General features: G+C 49.9%; 1 protein-coding gene across 5 annotated transcripts in view; it reads left to right on the forward strand.

The window, feature by feature from the left end:
- The first annotated feature begins 15,000 nt into the window (after positions 1 to 15,000).
- KCNA6 (potassium voltage-gated channel subfamily A member 6) overlaps positions 15,001 to 20,519 on the forward strand; it is a 36,779-nt gene continuing 31,260 nt past the window's right edge. For 3 of the 5 annotated variants that reach the window (XM_027541079.1, XM_027541078.1, XM_027541077.1), the window contains exon 1: positions 15,001 to 19,805. In XM_027541079.1, the coding sequence (XP_027396880.1) occupies positions 15,092 to 16,678 (1,587 nt within the window). In that variant the 5' untranslated portion in view covers positions 15,001 to 15,091 and the 3' untranslated portion in view covers positions 16,679 to 19,805. The remainder of the gene's footprint in view (positions 19,806 to 20,519) is intronic. The other 2 variants (XM_027541080.1, XM_027541081.1) reach the window with 1 other exon arrangement.

The raw sequence follows: 20,519 nt of genomic DNA on the forward strand, positions 1-20,519 counted from the left end.
AGTCCATAGGGTTGCAAACAGTCAGACACGACTGAGTGACTAACACCCTTTTTTTGTATGGCAGAAACCAACACAACACTGTAAACACTTTTTTAAAAAAGCAAAGAAAAAAAAGGATTTTTTTTTTTATGTCTGTGAGTCTGTTTCTGTTTTCTAGGTAAGTTCATTTTTTCCCTTTTTGAGATTCCACATATAAGCGATATCATATATTTGTCTGTCTCTGTTTGACTTATTTCACTTAGTGTGATAATCTCTAGGTCCATCCACGTTGCTGCAAGTGGCATTGTTTCATATTTTGTATGGCTGAGTCCTATTCCATTGTATATATGCACCTCATCTTTCTCCAGTCATCTGTGGATGGACACCTGAGTTGCTAGCAGTTGACATTTGTGAATCAGTATGAGTACCAGCACATTGCTGGCAGGAGGCCAGTGGAGAAACTCCTAGAGCTCTAAAGGGGTGAGAAAAAGTCATCAGATTTGGGGCATATTTTTAAAGCTTCCTCCTGTAATGAACTAGGGTGAGTGACCTTCTTGCTCTATCTCATTTCATCCTCACACTAGCTCAGAGCCAGCTTTAGCCCATAGAGAACATCATGCGCATTAGAGAAAGATGCCCCTTTCTCTGGAAGTGAGCAGCCAGGTCAGGGTGCCCCATAGGATGCCAGTTCATGACGATGTCCTTTTAACGCCATTGACACGGGTACTGTCAGGACTCCTAGTTCATAGATGAGAAGTAGGCAGTCCCTATTAGTTGAGTAACTTCCCTGGAGTGGGGGAGATGAGATTTAAACCCAATATACAACCTCACACCCCAAACAGAATCTTCATATCTGGGCTGTAATGTACCCAGACTGCAAGGGCAAGGAGGTAGAAGGAAGATGAAGAAACGAGGGCTACAGACTTCCATGGTAACGTTTATTCCTTGTGCCAACAGAAGGTAAGGTGAAAGGAACTACAGTTATGAAGTTTCTACTTGATGAAAAGTATCCCGTATGTCTTCACATTCATTAATTTGGGGGGGAAAAGACATTTTAGCTTCATTTTTTCCCCTTTGGTCAATGTTTCTTAAAAATTTTTTTTTATCTTTAGTTGGAGGACAATTGCTTTACAATGTTGTGCTAGTTTCTGGTGTACAACAAAGTGGATCAGCTGGAGGTGCACACCTACTCCCTCCCTCCCACCACACCCATCTCACCGCTCCAGCTGAGTACCGAGCTGCGCTCCCTGGGCTATACAGCACTTTGCACTGGTTCTCTACTTTCTACATGGTAGAGTATATATGTCAATGCTAATCCCCCAACACGTCTGCATGTCCATTCTCTATGTCTGCGTTGGTATACCTGCCCTGCCCCGGCTTATCAGTACCAATTTTCCAGACTCCATATATATGCATTAGCATGAGATTTTTCTCTTTCTGACTGACTTCACTCTGTAAAACAGGCTCTAGTTTCATCCATCTCAATTCAACTGACTCAAATTTGTTCCCTTTTACGGCCAAGTAATATTCCTCTCTATATAAGTACCACGTATAGATGAGAACACAGAGGCTCAGAGAGGCTGGGAAACGCATCCAGGGTCACACACTTGGAGGATGGCGTCTGGCCTGTGCTCCTTCCTCGTTATCTCCCTTGAGCTTGGGCCCTGCCAGTGGGCAAAGGAGCCTCCCCTCTTTCTCAGAAGATCAGAGGGCATCTGAATGGGGAGCAGGCCGCCCACTTCCTAATATTCTAGGGACTTGACATCAGGGCAGTTGTATGGAGATCATTTCTTTTTCCACTCATTCAATAAAGTATGAATGTCTATTATTTAGACAGTGACGTATGGGGGCTGCAGTCAGATCACGAAGGCTTCTCTCTGACCTTGTAAATTAGTCCACACCCTGCCTGGTTCCCCTTTACAATTCAGGGTGCAGGCCCCATATGCTCAGTCCCCACCCACCCAGGGTTCCAGGGGAATCTGGGGATGCCCGTGTGGTTTGATATTTCCCCAAGTGGGAATAGAATCTGGACATATGGAAGGTGGGCTTCCCTGGCAGTTCAGTGGTAAAGAATCCACCTGCCAAGCAGGAGATGCAGGTTTGATCCCTGGGTTGGGAAGATCCCCTGGAAAAGGAAATGGCAACCCACCTGAGTATTCTTACCTGGAGAACCCCAAGGGCAGTGGAGCCTGGCGGGCTTTAGTCCATGCGGTCATAGAGTCAGAAAGGACTTAGTAACTAAGCAACAAAATATGATAAGTATCAAAAGTTGCAACTTCCCTTTCCTGTTTCCATAATGTTGCTTTGCCCCTTCCTCTGCCAATTCCTGAGCAAATGACACTGAGAATACCTGAGAAATACACTGAGAAATTCTGAAAGCAGAATTTCCAGACAGTGGGGGCCCACCCTCCACCTCCCCTGCCCCCTCTGCATCCCCCATTCTCAACCTCCTTGTTTTTGACAAGAGAGCAGGAACCTGTTTTGTAAGGATGCAAGGCTCTTTCCTAGCCCGGGGCCCCTTCCTGGCTTAGGGAAGGACCAGAGGATTCTGCTGGACGTGTTTTTCATGGAAATGGAATTCAAATTGGAACCTTATGTGTTGCAGAGCAGGGCTAGAGTGTGGCCTGCACCAGCCAGACTCGGATTCCACAGGTCTGCTGACTCGGCTTAGCTGATCTGCAGCTTTCTCTCTAAAGGAGGGGCTTTCTGCCGGTGCTTTTCCTGCATGGACTCCCTTCTGGTGATGAGATGGTGAAATGTGATGCCTAGGGGTGAGTGAGTACGTGTGTGTGTGTGCGTGTGTGTGCATGTGCACACGTGTGCATGTGTGTGCAAGTGTGTGCCTACGTATGTTTGTGTGTGCGTGTGTGTTTGTGTGCATGCGTGTGTGTGTGTGTGTGTGACGAGAAAGTGCAGAGGGCTAGTCCCACGTTGAGGAAAGTTCTGGGCTCCCCTGGACTCTACCACCCCCCCTCACTCCCCAGGAGGTAATCTATTGTCACAACTCAGCTGGGTTGGAACCTCCGCTGTAAAACCTAATAGCTGAGCAACTCTCTGCAGGTTACGTGGCCTCTCTGAGGGGTTCAGTTATCTCTGTCTGCATGACAAGGCAGCTGACACCTAGTGTCTTCAAATATTGATTTGTTGTCATTATAGCTCATGATGCTGGGGCTCAGGAATCCAGAAAAGTCAGAGTGGCGTTGTTCTGTATCTGTTCTGTGGTGTCTGGGGTCTCAGCTGGGATGATGTGAATTACCGAGTCCCGAAACAGCTAGGGCTGCTTGAGGAGTCTCTCAGTCTCTTTAAACGTGTATGTGTGTGTGTATGTGTGTGTGTGAGGGTGTGTGTACACCTGTGTCTATACACCTATGTCTGTACATGCATGCGTGCTCAGTTGCTAAGTCGTGTCCAACTCTTTGCGACCCCATGGACTGCAGCATGCCAGGCTTCCTCTGTCCATGAGATTCTCCAGGCAAGAATACTGGACTGGGTTGCCATGCCCTCCTCCAGGGGATCTTCCTGATCCAAGAATCTAACTGGTGACTCCTGCATCTGCTGCATTGCTTCTCATTTACCCCCTGAGCCACCTGGGAAGCCTGTACACCTGTATGTATATACTTCCCCCTCCCCAGTTAGGTCGACTGTCCTGGGGGTTAGAGTCATGCTTATGACTATTTCATTCAACACTCTCAACCCAGCATGTAACACAGTACTGGTATACAGGAGACGCTCAATGATTATTTGTTGAATAGATGAATGACTGCCTCTTGGGTTACCAATGTGTATGACCAAGACAGGGGGCAATGACAAGATGAGTGAGCATGGTGACAGCCCTCTCAAGGAGCCACTTGTGCCCTCCCCACACAGAAACACTGCTCAGGTCACTCTGGACTAGGAGAATTCTATTTGACAGCTAATACAGCTTGAGGAGTCCAGGACTCACACATTCTCATCCATACTCTGTCTCATATAATTGAAAATGTGCACATTAACTAATCTAGTCTTTTTACATGAACAGGTTCTGGGAATAACTGAGAGACACAGAGTACTTTGAGATCTCGAGATGACAAATTAGTTGGGAAAATCCTCTACTGTAATTTGCTGTTAGTGTCAGATCCTTCTTCTTGTCCTCATGAGCATGTCCCCATGCGGAGTGGACCAGGCTTGCTCAGGAAGATGGGGGGAAGTGGCCTCTGGGTGTTGGGGGTGTCTGCCTTTTCTCTCACTGGCTCTGTGCACTGCAGCTGGTGATAAACATTCTCCTGGGCACCACCTCCGAGAATCAGGTCCCTGGCCAGCTGGGAGGGGTGCCTAGAGTCCACCTCTCCCCCCACTAAGGGAAGGACCTAGTGGGTGATGCCAGGGATCACGATGTGAGACTGGCATTGGGAAACCTCTCTCTACTGATGCTGTTGCTTTGGAAGAAAATGGAGTTCTTTCTACCTTCAGTGAACAAATGCCCAGAGACCCTCTAAAATGGTAACAGCCTAGGATTAGGAGCTCACAAGACAGAGAGTGAGGGTTGTAGAACCAGGGTTAGAATTTACCTTAGACCCCAAAGACCTCTCATATAAACCTCTCACTGTGCAAGCGAGGAAACTGAGGCCCGGTAAAGTGCAATGATGTGGGCTGAACACAGACACCCCGGATCTGGAAGTCAAGCTCCCCAACTTTGACTTCAGGGCTCAAGGCTCTGAATGTGACTGTTCTTTGCCAACTGTAAAGCACTGTGAGCAAGTGAGGGCCTTATTCATGATATTATGAACACGTGTTCCTTGGTCATTGGATGGGAAACATACATGGAGAGAAAGCAGCCATCACCCCTCCCTTTTCTCCCCTAAACTCCCTCTGCCACCTCCCACCAGCCTCCCCTCACCCCTTCTCTGGACTCTGACCCCCTTGCTGGTGTCCTGGCCTTGGGCCTGGGTGGGAGCAACACGTACATTTTAGAAAAGAGGGCGTGGAGGACGAAGGACATGCGTGAAGGCTGCTTGGCTGGCCTTCCAGGTCTTCAGAAGAAATTCATGAATCGTGGAGAAACCAGGCGAGCAGCATGACTCCCCTTCACTCTCCTCTCGTATGGCCCTTGAGGCCCCCAAGGCCCCCAACCTCCAGGTGTCCCGGAAGACCAGCACTATGGAGCGGGATTCTGGAATCCCTGCTCCCAGCCTGGCAGCCAGCATCCTGCCTCCACTGTGGTCAGAGCCTGGCTGCCTCTGGGAACTGTATATGGGTGGAAATGAGGTCCTCCCTACCCCAGGCCATCTCCAGGCTTCCTGAACCACTGAGAGCAGTGGGAGGAGGGATGAATAATTTAGTAAAAGGCTATCAAATATAATTTGTTCCTGGGAGTGAATTAGAGGCTGTAGTTAAAAAAAGAGAGAGGCTGCCATCGGTAGACTGAGAGTGTTGCATTATTCAGCCCCAGCTATTTCATTCCCTCGGGGAAGCGGACGAGCCAGAACATGAAAATCACACTCTTAGCTCCTCAGGAAAGGAAGCAGCACCTTGGAGGCCCAACTACATCTAACTGAGACTCACTGGGCAAGGGACAGTGGCTCTCTGCCTGCAGGGCGCTTGGGGGCTTTGTTGTTCATTCGCTAAGTTGCATCCGACTCTTTTCTACCCCATGGACTGCAGCACACGAGGCTTCCCTGTCCTTTACCTTCTCCCAGAGTGTGCTCAAATTCATGTCCATCGAGTCAGAGGTGCCATCCAACCATCTCATCCTCTGTCACTCTCTTCTCCTCCTGCCTTCAATCTTTCCTAGCATCAGGGTCTTTTCCAATGAGTTAGTTCTTCGCATCAGGTGGCCAAAGTATTGGAGCTTCAGCTTCAGCATCAGTCCTTCCAATGAATATTCAGAGTTGATTTCCTTTAGGATTGACTGGTTTGATCTCCTTGCAGTCCATGGGACTCTCAAGAGTCTTTTCCAGGACAATTCAAAAGCATCAATGCTTTGGCACTCTTTGGCACTCAGCCTTCTTTATGGTCCAGCTCTCACATCCATATATCCTTACACTTGGGGGGTGGGAGGCATATGTGCTTTGGAAGGAACCAGGCACCAGCCATCTGGCCTCCCCTACTGCTCCCATCTATCTGTTTGTATCTGAAAGAGAGAGAGGGGAGTGGTGGATGTTAGTGGGGTCTCCTCTTTCTGTAGAGTCCTCCCTAACTTCCTCCATCTCTTTCTCCAAAGCAGCTCTGTCGTTATCCAAGGGGAAGCCAAGCCCAGAAGAGAAAACAGGCTAAAAGTGCACACCGGACATTTCTGTTTCAATCTCTGTGTCCGACAGGCTGCCTTACAAAGTCTTTGTGACCTTGCCTCCCCACCCTGTTTTGGGACCTGTCCTCCTTGATAGACAGCCTTCTCTAATTTCTTCCTTTTTATTTTTTTATTCTCTTTCTTTCTTCCTTTACAAATTTTTTTTTGGTGGTGCTGCATAGTTTGTGGAATCTTAGTTCTCCGACCAAGGATCAAAACCATGCCCTGGGCAATGAAAGTGCTGAATCCTAACCACTAGACTGACAGGGAAGTCCCAATTTGTTCCTTTTTAGCTTCCTGCAAGTTCCTGACCCTGGGAAGACAATCAAAAATCATTTTACTTCTGTTTTGATGCAAAGCAATAGAATTTCCTTTGCCTTAAGCTCCCATCACAAACCGGCTCAGTTTCACCACTCTTAATTATAAAAATCCTTTCATTTGTCATTGGAACTAAAAGAACTTTTTACTCCATGGAGTCCCCAGTTAGCAAAATCAACTAGACAAACAACTCCTTTAACTGTGTCAAAGCTTCCAGATCTATCTCTTCAGGAACTTGAACCTCACTCCAGTGGAGGAAGAAGCAGGGAAATGTTTTCTCCATCTTTTCTGAGCATCCCCTCTGCAGGATGATATGGTGGAGGAAGAAATAGCTAACAACAAGAACACCAAGAACAAAAGGTTGGCCAAAATTAAGCTTTTGAAATGAATTTCATGATTTATGTTCAATGTTTTTCTTGTGGCCATAGAAAATAGAACATTAATGATCTCTGTTGGGCTTCCCTGGTGGCTCAGTGGTGAAGAATCCACCTGCCAATGCCGGGGACATAGGTTTGGTCCCTGGTCCAAGAGGATTTCACATGCCATGGGACAACTGAGCCCAGGTGCTCCGACTATTAAGCCTGTGCTCTGGAGCTCAGGAACCAGAACTACTGAGCCCACAAGCCACAGCTACTGAAGTCTGCTTGCCCTAGATCCCCTGCTTTGCAACAAAAGATACCACCACGATGAGAAGCTGGTGAACCATGGCTAGAGAAAAGCCTGTGTAGCAATGAAGACCCAGCGCAGCCAAAAAATAAAAATGATGTCTGTTGTATGTATCTCCAAGAAGGAAAACAGGTAGGTGAATGAGTCAGGAGAGGCTACGTTAAGCTGTAGTGATCAACATCCCACACCTCTCAGTGGGTTCCACTGAAGGATTACTTATTTCTCAGACTATGCACACTTCATTGGCATTCTCGGGGCCCAGGTTGATGGAGTGGCCACCTTCTCAAGCACTCAGGATTGTTATGGCAGAGGAGAAGACTCTCGGTATTTCAGTGCTGCAGGCCAGATAGGACATAGTCGGTCAGTTCAGTCGCTCAGTCATGTCCGACTCTGCGACCCCATGGACTGCAGCATGCCAGGCCTCCCTGTCCATCACCTACTCCTGGAGTTTACTCAAACTCATGTTCATTGAGTCAGTGATGCCATAGATGGAACACAAGTCACAGTGAATTGGCTGGAACTAGTCACGTGACCCCACCCTGCTGACCATGGACCAGGAAGGACACAACCCTACCATGCACTCAGAAGGTAAGAAGATGGAAATATTTGGTAAATAGCAGCAATGACTACCATTGTCTGCACTCCTGATAAAAAATGTTTGACCATCACAGGTGAAACACACGTACTTTCTAAGGGAGACAACGCAAAAGTCCTATCCAGTTCAGATATCAAGCTCAAAGTACAGGACCTCCAGTGATGGGCAGTAGTATTTGTGTTCAAAGGGACATGTTTGATATTAGCACATATATATGGAATCTAGAAAGATGAAACTGCTGAACCTATTTTCAGGGCAGCAATGGAGATGCAGACATAGAGAACAGACTTGTGAACACAGCGGGGGATGGAGAAAGAGGGACAAATTGAGAGAGAAGCATAAAACATATATATTCCCATATGTAAAATAGATAGCCAGTGGGAATTTGCTGCATGATGCAGGGCGCTCAAAGTAGGTGCCCTGTGACAACCCAGAGGGATGGGAGATGGGGTGGGAGGTGGGAGGGAGGTTCAGTAGGGAGGGGACATATGTATACTTATGTCTGATTCATGTTGATGTATGGCAGAGACCAACAGAATATTGTAAAGCAATTATCTTCCAATTAAAAATAAATGCATTTAGAAAAGGGACATGTTCTGGTCTCTAAATCAGATATGGACGTGGCTCCTCCTAGTTCAAAACTTCAGGGAAACAAAAAGATAGATTATCTTTCCCTCGTCTACAGCACAACAGACAAAGATTGATTTGGGGCTTCCCTGGTGGCTCAGATGGTAAAGAATCTGCCTGTAGTGCAGGAGACCTGGGTTGGATTCCCTGGGTAGGGAAGATCCCCTGGAGAAGGAAATGGCAACTCACTCCAGTATTTTATCAGGGAAATGCTATGGACAGAGGAGCCTGACGAGCTATAGTCAAGGGGGTCGCAAGGAGTCAGACACGACTGAGTGACTAACACACACACACACACACACGCACACACACAACCTTAATAAATATTCCCATTCAGAAAGGGGAGAGATGGAAGCAGTGCAGCCATCCCTGGACTGTGGTCGTGATGGTTCTAAACAGCTCTTCACAGAATGAGGTCCTCATGTGGCTGCTTGGGAGGGATTCCCAGGTCACTGTTCTTTGTCCCCCGACTTCTCCCCCCCTTTTCTCTGTCATCTTCCTTGGCCCTACCTGAGATGGGTGTTGCAAGTGATATGCCCCTTGGAGACAGAGCAGCTTTCTCTGCCTGCTTCTTGAACATAAAGATTTAGGACACTAAAGATTGTTGCACATCAATCAATTAAAAATAAATAAATATAATTTAAAAAAAAAGGCTGTTGCAAGTCTTGAACAGTCCTGCATAGGTTAGTCCAGATGGTGCTTCCCTTGGTGGCATGACTGGTGTAAATCATCTTAGACTTTCTCCTACCTGTCCAGGCAGCTCTCTGGAAATACAGCCATACATCCTGGGGCCAATAACCACATCCACAGTTCTTCTTGAAATGAACCTAACAGTGGATAATTTGAGCCTATTAGTTTCCTTTTTTTTAACAATTAAAAAAATTAAGTCTTTATTGAATTTGTTACAATATTGCTTATGTTGTTTATGTCCTGGTTTCTTGGCCATAGGGCATATGGGATCTTAGCTCCCAGACCAGGGATCGAACTTGCATCCTCTGCATTGGAAGGTGAAGTGTTAACCACTGGACCAGCAGGGAAGTCCCAGGTTTATCGGTTTTCAGTTGGAGCTTATACACCTCTAGCTTCTCCCCTTTACCCCACAAGTCACTTTGTCTAATTCAAATACTTATCTTTTGAAAGCCACAACTTTAATTAGACTTCTGTAAAACACCTTATTTTCTTCAGAGGTATTAGCAAGGGGCATAATTGTCTTATGCTTGATTTGTTCCATGAAGCAAGCCGGAATCCTAGTCAGCCCTTCTGGCACAGAAGTCTTTTAATTTTTATTTATTTCTGATTGACAAGCAGTTGCCTCCACCAACCCTGAAAATCCCCATGTTTCAGGACTCTTCTCTTGTCCGTCTCATCTCTGCTGGCCAATAGTAGCCACCATGTGATACTAACAATCTGGTTTCTAACTTCTTCACAGACATGCGAGTTTTTAGGTACATTATCTGCCTTCTAAGTTATCACCAGCAACGATTTTTCAAATATTTTTCCACTCATAACATAAATGGCCCATAACAGCCTCCAGTAAAGTGTCTTTATTGCCCATAACTTGGCCCCTGATTGTTATTGTGGCAGTTGTTCAGTTGTGTCCAATTCTTTGTGATACCATGGATTATAGCCCGCTGGGCTCCTCTGTCCATGGGATTCTCCAGGCAAGAATACTGGAGTGGATAGTCATTCTGTTCTCCAGGGGATCTTCCTGACCCAGGGATCAAACCAGGGTCTCCTGGATTGCAGACAATTTCTTTACTGTCTAAACCACCTCTGCTGCTGCTAAGTCACTTCAGTCGTGTCCGACTCTGTGCGACCCCATAGACGGCAGCCCACCAGGCTCCGCTGTCCCTGGGATTCTCCAGACAAGAACACTGGAGTGGGTTGCCATTTCCTTCTCCAATGCATGAAAGTGAAAAGTCAAAGTGAAGTTGCTCAGTCGTGTTCGACCCTTTGCGACCCCATGGACTGCAGCCTACCAGGCTTCTCTGTCCATGGGATTTTCCAGGCAACGTACCAGGCCATGAATTTTAGGTTTTGGTTATAGTAGTTTCTCAATTCTGGGTATTACAGTGAGTAAGTGTGGGTAGACCACATTAGGCCATGGTAACAAGTCCATCCCCAGATATCAGAGATCAGAACAACAAAAGATTTTTTCTTACGCTTCATCCCTGTTGCTTTGTCTGGGGGCCCTGTCTCAGGTCACCTCACTCTGGGACTCATCTCACTCTGCCAGAGCAGTCACCATCATGGATGATGCCAACCACGTGGCTATGATAAAGAAAGCTCTGGAACCTTTAATTAAATATTTTGGTTCAGAAATGGCACACATCGCTTCTGCTTACAGCTCATTGGTTAGAACTACTGGCCTGGTCCAACCATAAGTGAGGTAGAGTGTACAATTCCCCACCTTCCTGAAATGGAGAGAGTTGGAGACATTTGGAAAATATCACTGATGATGCCACAGTAGGGAAATGGGATGAAAAAGCAGGCTGCAAACTTGCAGAACTAACAAGTGCTCTTGGGATCCTCCCTGCATGATAAAATGCTCTTTATAGATTTATTTCTTGGCAGGGTTAGTCATCTCCTAGGGCTGTTGATTTGCACGACTCAGATGTCTAATGCATTCCTTTTCCAATATATAGCTTCACTCAGCTGAAAACTGTTAGATTTTTCTCTGGTGGATTCTGGAGCATCATTATCTCCATCACCAGTCTGTAGCTGATATCATCACCATCATCGTCAAAAACTTCACCTAAGCAGCTAATTATAAATGATCCTTATCTATAAGATGTATTTGCGTTTGTCCTTCCTCTTGTCACTTTGGTCCCAGGGAAAGCCCAGAGGGAGGGAAATGGTCATGGGACATGGTGTTAGACTTATTATTCCTGTCCTCAACAATCTACGGTGAAAAGCTACAGAGAGAGGTGATTCTTCTTAGGGAGAGTGTGTGTATACACACCTATAGACAGGTAGGAACTGAGGGAGCTGACCCCTTACCACTCTCCTTTCACGGAGGTCTGTGGCTGAAAGGGCAGTGGAGAGGCCCATTCATAGAGATTACTCAGAGAAGCAAGGCTAAGTCTCCCCAGAGGAAAACCATGAAGATCCCACTGCTGGGGTAACGACAGGCGCACATGTTCCTACACACACGCACACACACACACACCCATGACCTGTCTAGCTCACAGCTTTGGAACTTGTCTGCCCAGAATGATCTTCCCTGCTTGTAGCAAGTCTGGTTCTTTCTCTTCTTTGAATTCTCAGTTAAATCACTACCTCTTCAGAAGGAACTTTCCCAACCACCTGATGCTTCAAAGCAGAATTCCCAGGTTCGTGCCTAACTCAGCATCCAGTTTATTTTCTTCAGAGCCTTCAGTACAATATATAAATATCTTCTTTATTGTTTACTGTGAAAATTTTCTATCTAGAATGTCATATATTTATTGCAAGAAATAAAAGCAGACGGTCTGTCCAGGCTGCTCCTAAAACCCCAGCACCTGGCACATGATGAGCACCCAATAACTTCTCAATGCAAGATTAAATAAATGAATGATAGCGACCATCAGTGAAAACGTCTGGCTTTAGACAGAGTTAGGAAAGCCTATGCTGTCGTGAAATTGGGGCTCCGTGAATTCTGGAGAAATGTTCACTTGTGCAGTCTGAGGATGGGGTTATTCCTCTTGTCTTCCTTCACGTGGGAACTGGCACTTCTAAAGGTGTGATTTTACTCACCCTTTAATATCGGCTTGAGAGGAATGATCTAGAGAAAAGGGCTTTTCTGTGGCTAAGAAATGAGTCTCTTTCACACAAGAACTAAAAACAGAACTCTGATTCATGAACTTGCTAATGGGTTTTCCCTCGGGGGGAAACTTTCTGTGCACAGTGAAACCTCTCTTGGGGCAGAGCCTTCTGCCGCGTGTCAAGGGAACTATGGAGCTTCTCTCTGCCTGTAGCTTGGAAGCCTTAACCCAGGCGATACTCAAAGGTCTGTTCCCATCGCCATTTTAGACAGAATTCAGGTTCCTCCCCACATTTCTCCAAGGTTTGCTTGGAAGAGTGACTGACCTAGTGGACAACCTCGTGTGTAAAAATGGCAGTGATGAAAACAAACACACCAATGACTACTTCATGGTAAAAACTGATCACCAAAAACAAAGGGAATCGTGAGTAAGTCAGTTTACCACTCAGGAAAGAACTACAGATAATTGGACAGGGGTAAAAACAAGCAAAAAACCCCAGTACTTTCTGTGTTATACTTGTAGGTTTCCTTTTCTTTCTTGAAAGAAAAAAAAAAATTTAATGGAGCAACCTACTAGTGCAAAGTTTAAATTGATTAATGACAATAGCTTGTGAAAAAGAAAGATACTGACTGGGTGATATAATTGCGTTCTCGCCATTCACTGAAACACGCACGTTGGGAGAAGGGAGCAGAAACAACCAGGAATGAAATGGAAACACCTACCTGGAAGACGTGGTGAGCGACCAGACTAGAGAACTAAGACGCAGTGGTGCGGCCATCTGTCTCCTACTCTCTCATCACTTGACCTCTGCCCTACACATCTAGCACACTTGGTTCCCTACTCACCTTCCTCCCCAGCACCCTGCTGGGAATGAACCACTGTGGTTTTACAACACCGCGCTTTATGCAAAGAACTCTCACGCGAGTTTTGTGGTTTGAGAGTAGCTCCATGTACCCTTCCCATCATGATCATCCATGAACTCATACCAGTGCTCTAAGAGCACCAGGAGGTACTAAAAAAAAACCTTCTTGTTCTGGTTGTCAGCCAACTTACTTTTGGCGGTAGCCACCCCAAAAGGGGAAAACTGAGGCAGTGAGAAGCCAGCCATCAACCCTGCTGGGTAGGTAGGCAGTGTGAAATGATCAGACCCTAACCTGTCTGATCTAGTGATGGTCTCTGACTGAAATGGGTGGAAAACCATTCTTACCTCCTCCCTCCTGGAAACTCCCTACAACCAAATGGGGTCCCTCCCCAAATACTGCCAGGTGGGTCTTCCTTGTAACATTGCCCAGGAGCAGAGGCCATCTTTCTCACAAGATTGTGGGGGAGTGAATGAGATGGTGCAGGTGAGGTACCCAGAAGATGGTTGGCACATATTAGGTGCCCAGGAAGCACAGCTATTAGTTTAACTAACACGCCCTTCTCAGACACTCCAGATTCGTTCCCAGGGAGGCTGGGAGCTTATGAATTCCAGGATGTATAACGCTTCCTTAGATTATGCTACCTGTGAGATGCCAGCATCTTCTGGTTCTTTTTCCCCTGGGATTGCTGCCCAAGCTCCTTTGGAAAACCTCTGTTGGGAAAGGCAACAGGGGACCTCCCATCCTTTTCACTTTGCAATCCTAGAAGAAGGGCAGCCTCACCCGCCTTCCTCGGTTTGCAAAAAGACCCATGGGATTCTCTGGGGAGTAACACTCGAGTACAGTTTAAATTGGGAGCTCTCAGGACATCAAAACGTGCTTCCTTTATTTTTTAAGTAGAGACTGGAAAAAACTGGCAAATGGGTCTTTGTAAATTCAGAAGGAGAAAAGATGATTTGATTTTTTTTTTTTTTTTTTTGGTCATTCAGTTTCGGGGTGAGTGGAGGCACGGAGCTCTGCGCCGGATGGCGGGGCGGGGTGTTTTCTTATTGATGAAATGCACTGCGCAGGTCAACTCCGCAAACCGAAAAGGGAGAATCGGTTTGCGGGGGCGGGGGGGTGTGGCAGGGGGATAAGCGCCTGTTCAGAGGGCCGTGGATGCGGACGCGCTTAAGGGAGAGGCGTGCCAGGAGAGCGCGGGAAAGACTGCCGGAGAGGCTAGGGTGCTTCTGCTCGCCGCGCCCGGGCTCGCGCAGCCCCTGGCCGGGCGAGGGGTGTCATGCGGGAGTGGGGTGGGAGGGGGCAGCAGGCGGGGCCTGCCACGTCACTTGGAGAGAGTGTGTTGGGAAGGAAGGGCAGAGCGGAGAGCCGAGCCGCTGCAGTTGCGGCGGCTGCAGCGAAGGCTTGAGCGCTGGGGAGGTGGGTCCGCGCGCCCCGGCCTCCGGGGCGGCCCCAGGGCCCCTCTCGCAGGCCGGCGGCGCGGCTCGGAGGGAGGCGGTGGCGGCCGTGGCGGCGGGAACGGCGACCTTGGCCAGCGGAACGCGCAGTGGCCGTTGGGCGGAGGCCGAGCCCCGCCGGGCGTCTTGGCCGAGTCGGAGGGAGGCACATCTGGGGCACGAGTCCCAGCGGCGGCAGGGGGTCTGGAGCCGTGGGAGCTGGGACGTGTTGACACCCAGGGCGGACCCCCGCGTCGCGGAGCCCAGTCTGGGGCGGGGCGAGAGGGGCCAAGCCACGCGTCTTTTTCGGGCGTCCAGCTGCACACGCGCCAGGCTGCGGTTCCAGGTACTCCAAGCTCCATCTGGCATCCGGCGCGGATACCTGGAGGCGCGGGGCCGAACCCTCCACGCCCTGGTCGCCTCCCCAGACCTAGCCCGGCAGAGACCAGGGCTTCGGAACTCAGGGACCCGCCGCCGGGTCGGACTGCGAGCCCCACCCTACAAAGAGGGCGCCGCCGAGAGCTGGGAGGCGCCGCGGCGCCCGGGTGGTGGTCGTGTAGTGGGCGCCGTCCTAGCGGCGGGGAGCGCAGCGCGGAGGGGACATGCGATCGGAGAAATCCCTGACGCTGGCGGCGCCGGGGGAGGTCCGCGGGCCGGAGGGCGAGCAACAGGATGCGGGAGACTTCCCGGAGGCCGGCGGCGGTGGCGGCGGCTGCTGTAGTAGCGAGCGGCTGGTCATCAACATCTCGGGGCTGCGCTTCGAGACGCAGCTGCGCACCCTGTCGCTGTTCCCGGACACGCTCCTGGGGGACCCCGGCCGCCGCGTCCGCTTCTTCGACCCGCTGAGGAACGAGTACTTCTTCGACCGCAACCGGCCCAGCTTCGACGCCATCCTCTACTACTACCAGTCCGGGGGCCGGCTGCGCCGGCCGGTCAACGTCCCGCTGGACATTTTCCTGGAGGAGATCCGCTTCTACCAGCTGGGGGACGAGGCCCTGGCGGCCTTCCGCGAGGATGAGGGCTGCCTGCCCGAGGGTGGCGTGGACGAGAAGCCGCTGCCCTCCCAGCCCTTCCAGCGCCAGGTGTGGCTGCTCTTCGAGTACCCGGAGAGCTCGGGGCCCGCCCGGGGCATCGCCATCGTTTCCGTCCTGGTCATCCTCATCTCCATCGTCATCTTCTGCCTGGAGACGCTGCCCCAGTTCCGTGCAGACGGTCGAGGTGGAAGCAACGGTGGCGGCGTCTCCCCAGGGTCCAGGGGCAGTCAGGAGGAAGAGGAGGATGAAGGTGACTCCTATACCTTCCATCCTGGCATCGCCCCCGGGGGAATGGTGGCAGGGGGCTCATCCTCACTAAGTACTCTCGGGGGCTCCTTCTTTACCGACCCCTTCTTTCTGGTGGAGACGCTGTGCATCGTCTGGTTCACCTTCGAGCTGCTGGTGCGCTTCTCCGCCTGCCCTAGCAAGCCAGCCTTCTTCCGGAACATCATGAACATCATCGACCTGGTGGCCATCTTCCCCTACTTCATCACCCTGGGCACCGAGCTGGTGCAGCAGCAGGAGCAGCAGTCGGCCACTGGTGGGGGCGGCCAGAACGGGCAGCAGGCCATGTCCCTGGCCATCCTCAGAGTGATCCGCCTGGTCCGCGTGTTCCGCATCTTCAAGCTGTCACGCCACTCCAAGGGGCTGCAGATCCTGGGCAAGACGCTGCAGGCCTCCATGCGGGAGCTGGGCCTGCTCATCTTCTTCCTCTTCATCGGGGTCATCCTCTTCTCCAGCGCCGTCTATTTCGCGGAGGCTGACGACGACGATTCGCTCTTCCCCAGCATCCCAGATGCCTTCTGGTGGGCGGTGGTCACCATGACCACCGTAGGTTATGGGGACATGTACCCCATGACGGTGGGGGGCAAGATCGTGGGCTCGCTATGTGCCATCGCTGGGGTCCTCACCATCGCCCTGCCCGTGCCCGTCATCGTCTCTAACTTCAACTACTTCTACCACCGAGAGACAGAGCAGGAGGAGCAAGGGCAGTATACCCACGTCACTTGTGGGCAGCCTGCCCCGGACCTGAAGGCAGCTGACAGCGGACTTGGCAAGCCTGAATTCTCAGAGGCCACCCGGGAGCGGAGACCCAGCTACCTTCCCACACCACATCGAGGGTATGCAGAGAAAAGGATGCTCACTGAGGTTTGATGGATGCGGGCAGTGCCTGCATGGAAGGAAGACACCAAACACACCCTTCTGTAGGGACCCTTCTTATCCTCCACTACTCGCACCCCAGCTCCAGGTGACCTCCTGACTCCCTCACCCCACAGTGGTTGGTGCCAGGACCATACACCTGGACTGTCAGCCTTGTTACTTGACCCCTGCAGCATCCCAGGTTTCTCCATCTAAGTGACATTTTTGAAATTCTAATGGTGCCACCCATTCGTGCCCATCTTATGTCACGTGGATGAGATTTCCATCTGACCTTCCCTCGAGACTCTGATTTTTCACGTTTGGGACTTGTGATGTCTCTAGGAAGAGTGACGTCGACAGGCTGGAAACCAGGCATACCTGGGTCTTGTTTCTCCTTAGCATCCTTGGCTTTGGGGCATGCACCCTCCCATCGTAGCTTCTGGCCACATGCTAACTAGCCGAAGCCGGTGGACAGAAACAGTACTCATCCTGTTGTTTTCCTCCAGTGCCCTGTAAGGTCGGCTGGTCATTCTGCAGAGAAGCCTTAGGAGAGCCTTCAGTTGCACAGCCTGAACATATGTTATCTGTCTCTAATCTTGGATGCAATTAGAGAAACTACGATGACACTTGGCCATTTGGAGGACGTGAGAGGTCAGTCCTGGACCAAAAGGGCCAGTGGATTCTTCTAGCGTGACCTGGCACGACAGACGTTAGTCTCTGGTCTCCACTTAGCTTTCTCGACTCTGATTCCCCTGACTCTCTGGCTTCCAGGAAGGCTCCTCCTTCTCAGAGCCAAATACTCTGTCTGTTCAGGTGCCTTCCTGTGCAGAGGAACTGACAAAGGGGAACCACGGAGCTGCAAGAAATGGCCGAACGGAACCAAGTACCTGGCCTGACCACTTCTTAGAGAAGCAGTGTCCCTTAGACAGTGCCATCTCAGAGCGGTGGAGGAGTCTTTTTGCTGACAGCAAATTCCTTTCCCTCACTTCCCCCAGCCCTCTCTAGCCTTCCATCCTTCTTCCTGGGAATCTGACTTAGGTTTGCAGCTGAAGGCTTGCTAAAGCAGACTCCAGCTTAAATCTGCCGCCAGGTAAAAGCACACATTGGATGCTAGCGTGGGTTTCTGTTTGCATTTTGCGGGCAATGAGACAGGCGGTTTAGAGTAAGGAAGAAGCATTGTTCTTTTGCTGACAGCCTCACCGGTAGAGGGTTGTTTTTTTTTTTTTTTGCTGAGTCAGGTAAACATTGTCCTGCTCCAGCCCTGGAGATGCAGCTGTTGGCTGTCACCGGGGAGATGCCCGGTGGTGCCCCCACCTGGTCTGAGCCATCTTCTTCCATGGTGAACTGAATTGCTCTTCCTGTACCACCTGCCCACGTCCCCTTTTTCTCCTCTTTGCACTGCCATTCATTTGCTGCCTTGATCAACTGTGATGTACTGTTCTGAGCTCTCCTGGGTGCAGTTCAGAAACCGAAAGGACTGTTAACATGTTTTTAGTTTTATAATCTAGGCTTTAAGACTCCTTGATGAGATTTTTTTTTTTCTAAAGCTTTTCTCGAAGAGCCAACTTACGAGGTACAGCCTCTTGAGGGTTTTCTTGAGAGACACTGTGTCTGGATGTTGCCGCACTTTACAGGGTAACTTGGGGGCCACAGTTCCACTTTGTGCCTCGGTGTCCCCACCCATTTGATGGGAACATTGATGTCTGTCCCCCCACCCCCACTTCTTGGGGAATGGCCCAGGAACTCAGCTTGGATCCTGGGGGTGATGCTATGCAAATGCGTGAACTTCTGTAATGATTTCTAGCTCGTTACCCTGCTTCCCCCTGTCCTATAGGCCAAGCCTCCTCCCAGGGTTCCCGCTTTGGGTCCAAAGCCCACATCCAGGCCATTCTGGGTCCTTAGCTTTTTAAATCCCTCCCTCGCCTCTTGAACTGGGCCTTATTCTTTGCTTCTTCCCCTTCAGCAAGGAAGATGCTCTTTGGAGCGATTCAGTGGCATCCTTTTAGGGCCAGCACCATCTTGATTGGGAGTTTGGCTTCTCCAAATCTGAAATGCAGTAGAAAATGCTCATGATTCACACACCTGCTCTGAGGCTATGAAGTGCCAGTTTTCCACATCTGTTCTGGAATATTACTCCTGACAGTTCAGGGGGAGGGGGGAAGAGAAGGCCCACCCAGAGGCAAAAGGGATGCTCATGTTGAGAGTGAATGTTGAAACATGGATGTGTCATTCTCAGAATGGGAGTGTGTGTGTTTTCATCGTCCTCACCATTTCAAGTCAGAGCATGCCCGAGTGGAAAGGGTTTATGAAGAGCTGGGCTCTCCGGGGATTCTGGTTGCCGTAGCAACCTTCCAGACTGTTCTATCTTCTGATTTGGGCAGCCAGGGAGAACGAGAGACGATGTAGTCCCAGCTTCTGAAATGGGGACGCCTCTCACATAACGTTGTTTAGGGGCTGGCAGGGCTGGGACAGGGATGTGTGGCCTTTGGAAAATGAGGGTAAGCAGATCCCCAAAGCTTCCTATCTGGACCTTTCTTCCTGGTTTCCCCAGCCCATCACTGGAGCTATCTCATCTCACTCGAGTCTTCAGAAACTTGAATGCTAGGCAACTGCCAGTTAGACCATATTCTCTCTTTCGAAATGGCCTTGGAGGGGACTAGCTTCTCAAGAGGCAGCTGCTACTAGTTTTAGTCCATAATAGCACCATGGAGCACTCACGTCGGCCCCTCCCAGCTCTAAGACAGAGAGATGATGCTTCTTCCCAAGGAAATGTCTAGCTCCTGGGAGGGACCTCATAGATGGTTCTTCTTAAAGACATCCAAGACAAACTGGGAGGCTGTGACCTGACCTACTTCCTCTGATGGATTTCGCCAAGTGACCCCCTTTGACTCTGAGCCTCTTGATGTGGATTTTGTTCCCTGAGCACCGAGGGAATCTGTGCCCCATGTCGCCGTGACAGCTGGGGTGGCGTTTTCACAGCTGTCAGCAGAGGGGTTCAGGTCTTTGTTACACCTGACTTGGGCCGGCAGGAGCTCCCAGAGGTCTTCCTGGATCTGTCAGGCTCAGCTGAGACGTGGGGGGATTCCTTCTGCCTGAGAAGCCCCAGGAGAGAAGGGGACAGCTGGCCGTCTTTGCACCCGAGGTAGGTTCTGCTGCTGGGGAATTTCGTTCTGGCTCAGTCTTTCAGGTCAAATGAGAACAGGAGTGGGGAGGGGCAGAAAGGGGGCGGGAGAGCGTGCATCTGGGGAGAGTGAAGCCTTTGACTGTCTTTCCTAAGCAGCCTCCTCGCTCTCTCTCTTTCCGTGTGTTTCTGTCTCCATCTATATTACTCTCCTCTGTTTCTGCTTGCACACTGCTATCTCCCTTCACTCCCCCTTCTAAATCACCCCCCCTTTTCCTCTGCATTTTCCCCCCCTTCCTTCTTCTCTGCAGTCTCACTTGCTCTGCCTTGCTTTCTTCTCACCTTTCTGGCTTTCCCTCATCTGCCATTTGAACCTCTTCTTCCTTCTTTGTGCATCTTTCTCTCACTTTCTCGGGAGCTGGGAGCACCTTGGGGCATTTCAGTGGGGCTCACTCTTTGCATTCGAGGATGGCTGTGACCTTGGGTGTTTGCTCAGAAGGTTGTTCTCCAGCTGGTGGACTCTCTGTTTTCCTGCCAGTACAGCATCCTGTCCTAGTGTGCTCACCTCTGGGGGCAGAGTCCTGAGTTTCTGAAGCAAGATGAGATTGCTGTGGGTTTAGAAAACATCTCTGATGAAATTTCCTGAATCTGCAAGTAGAAAATAGAGAAGGCGGGTTGGAGAGAAGAAAGAGAACCTCATATATTTCAGATAAATATTTCGCTTGTGTAGCACTG

Source organism: Bos indicus x Bos taurus, chromosome 5, assembly GCF_003369695.1.
Source record: "Bos indicus x Bos taurus breed Angus x Brahman F1 hybrid chromosome 5, Bos_hybrid_MaternalHap_v2.0, whole genome shotgun sequence".
In the NCBI taxonomy this organism is placed as follows: domain Eukaryota; kingdom Metazoa; phylum Chordata; class Mammalia; order Artiodactyla; family Bovidae; genus Bos; species Bos indicus x Bos taurus.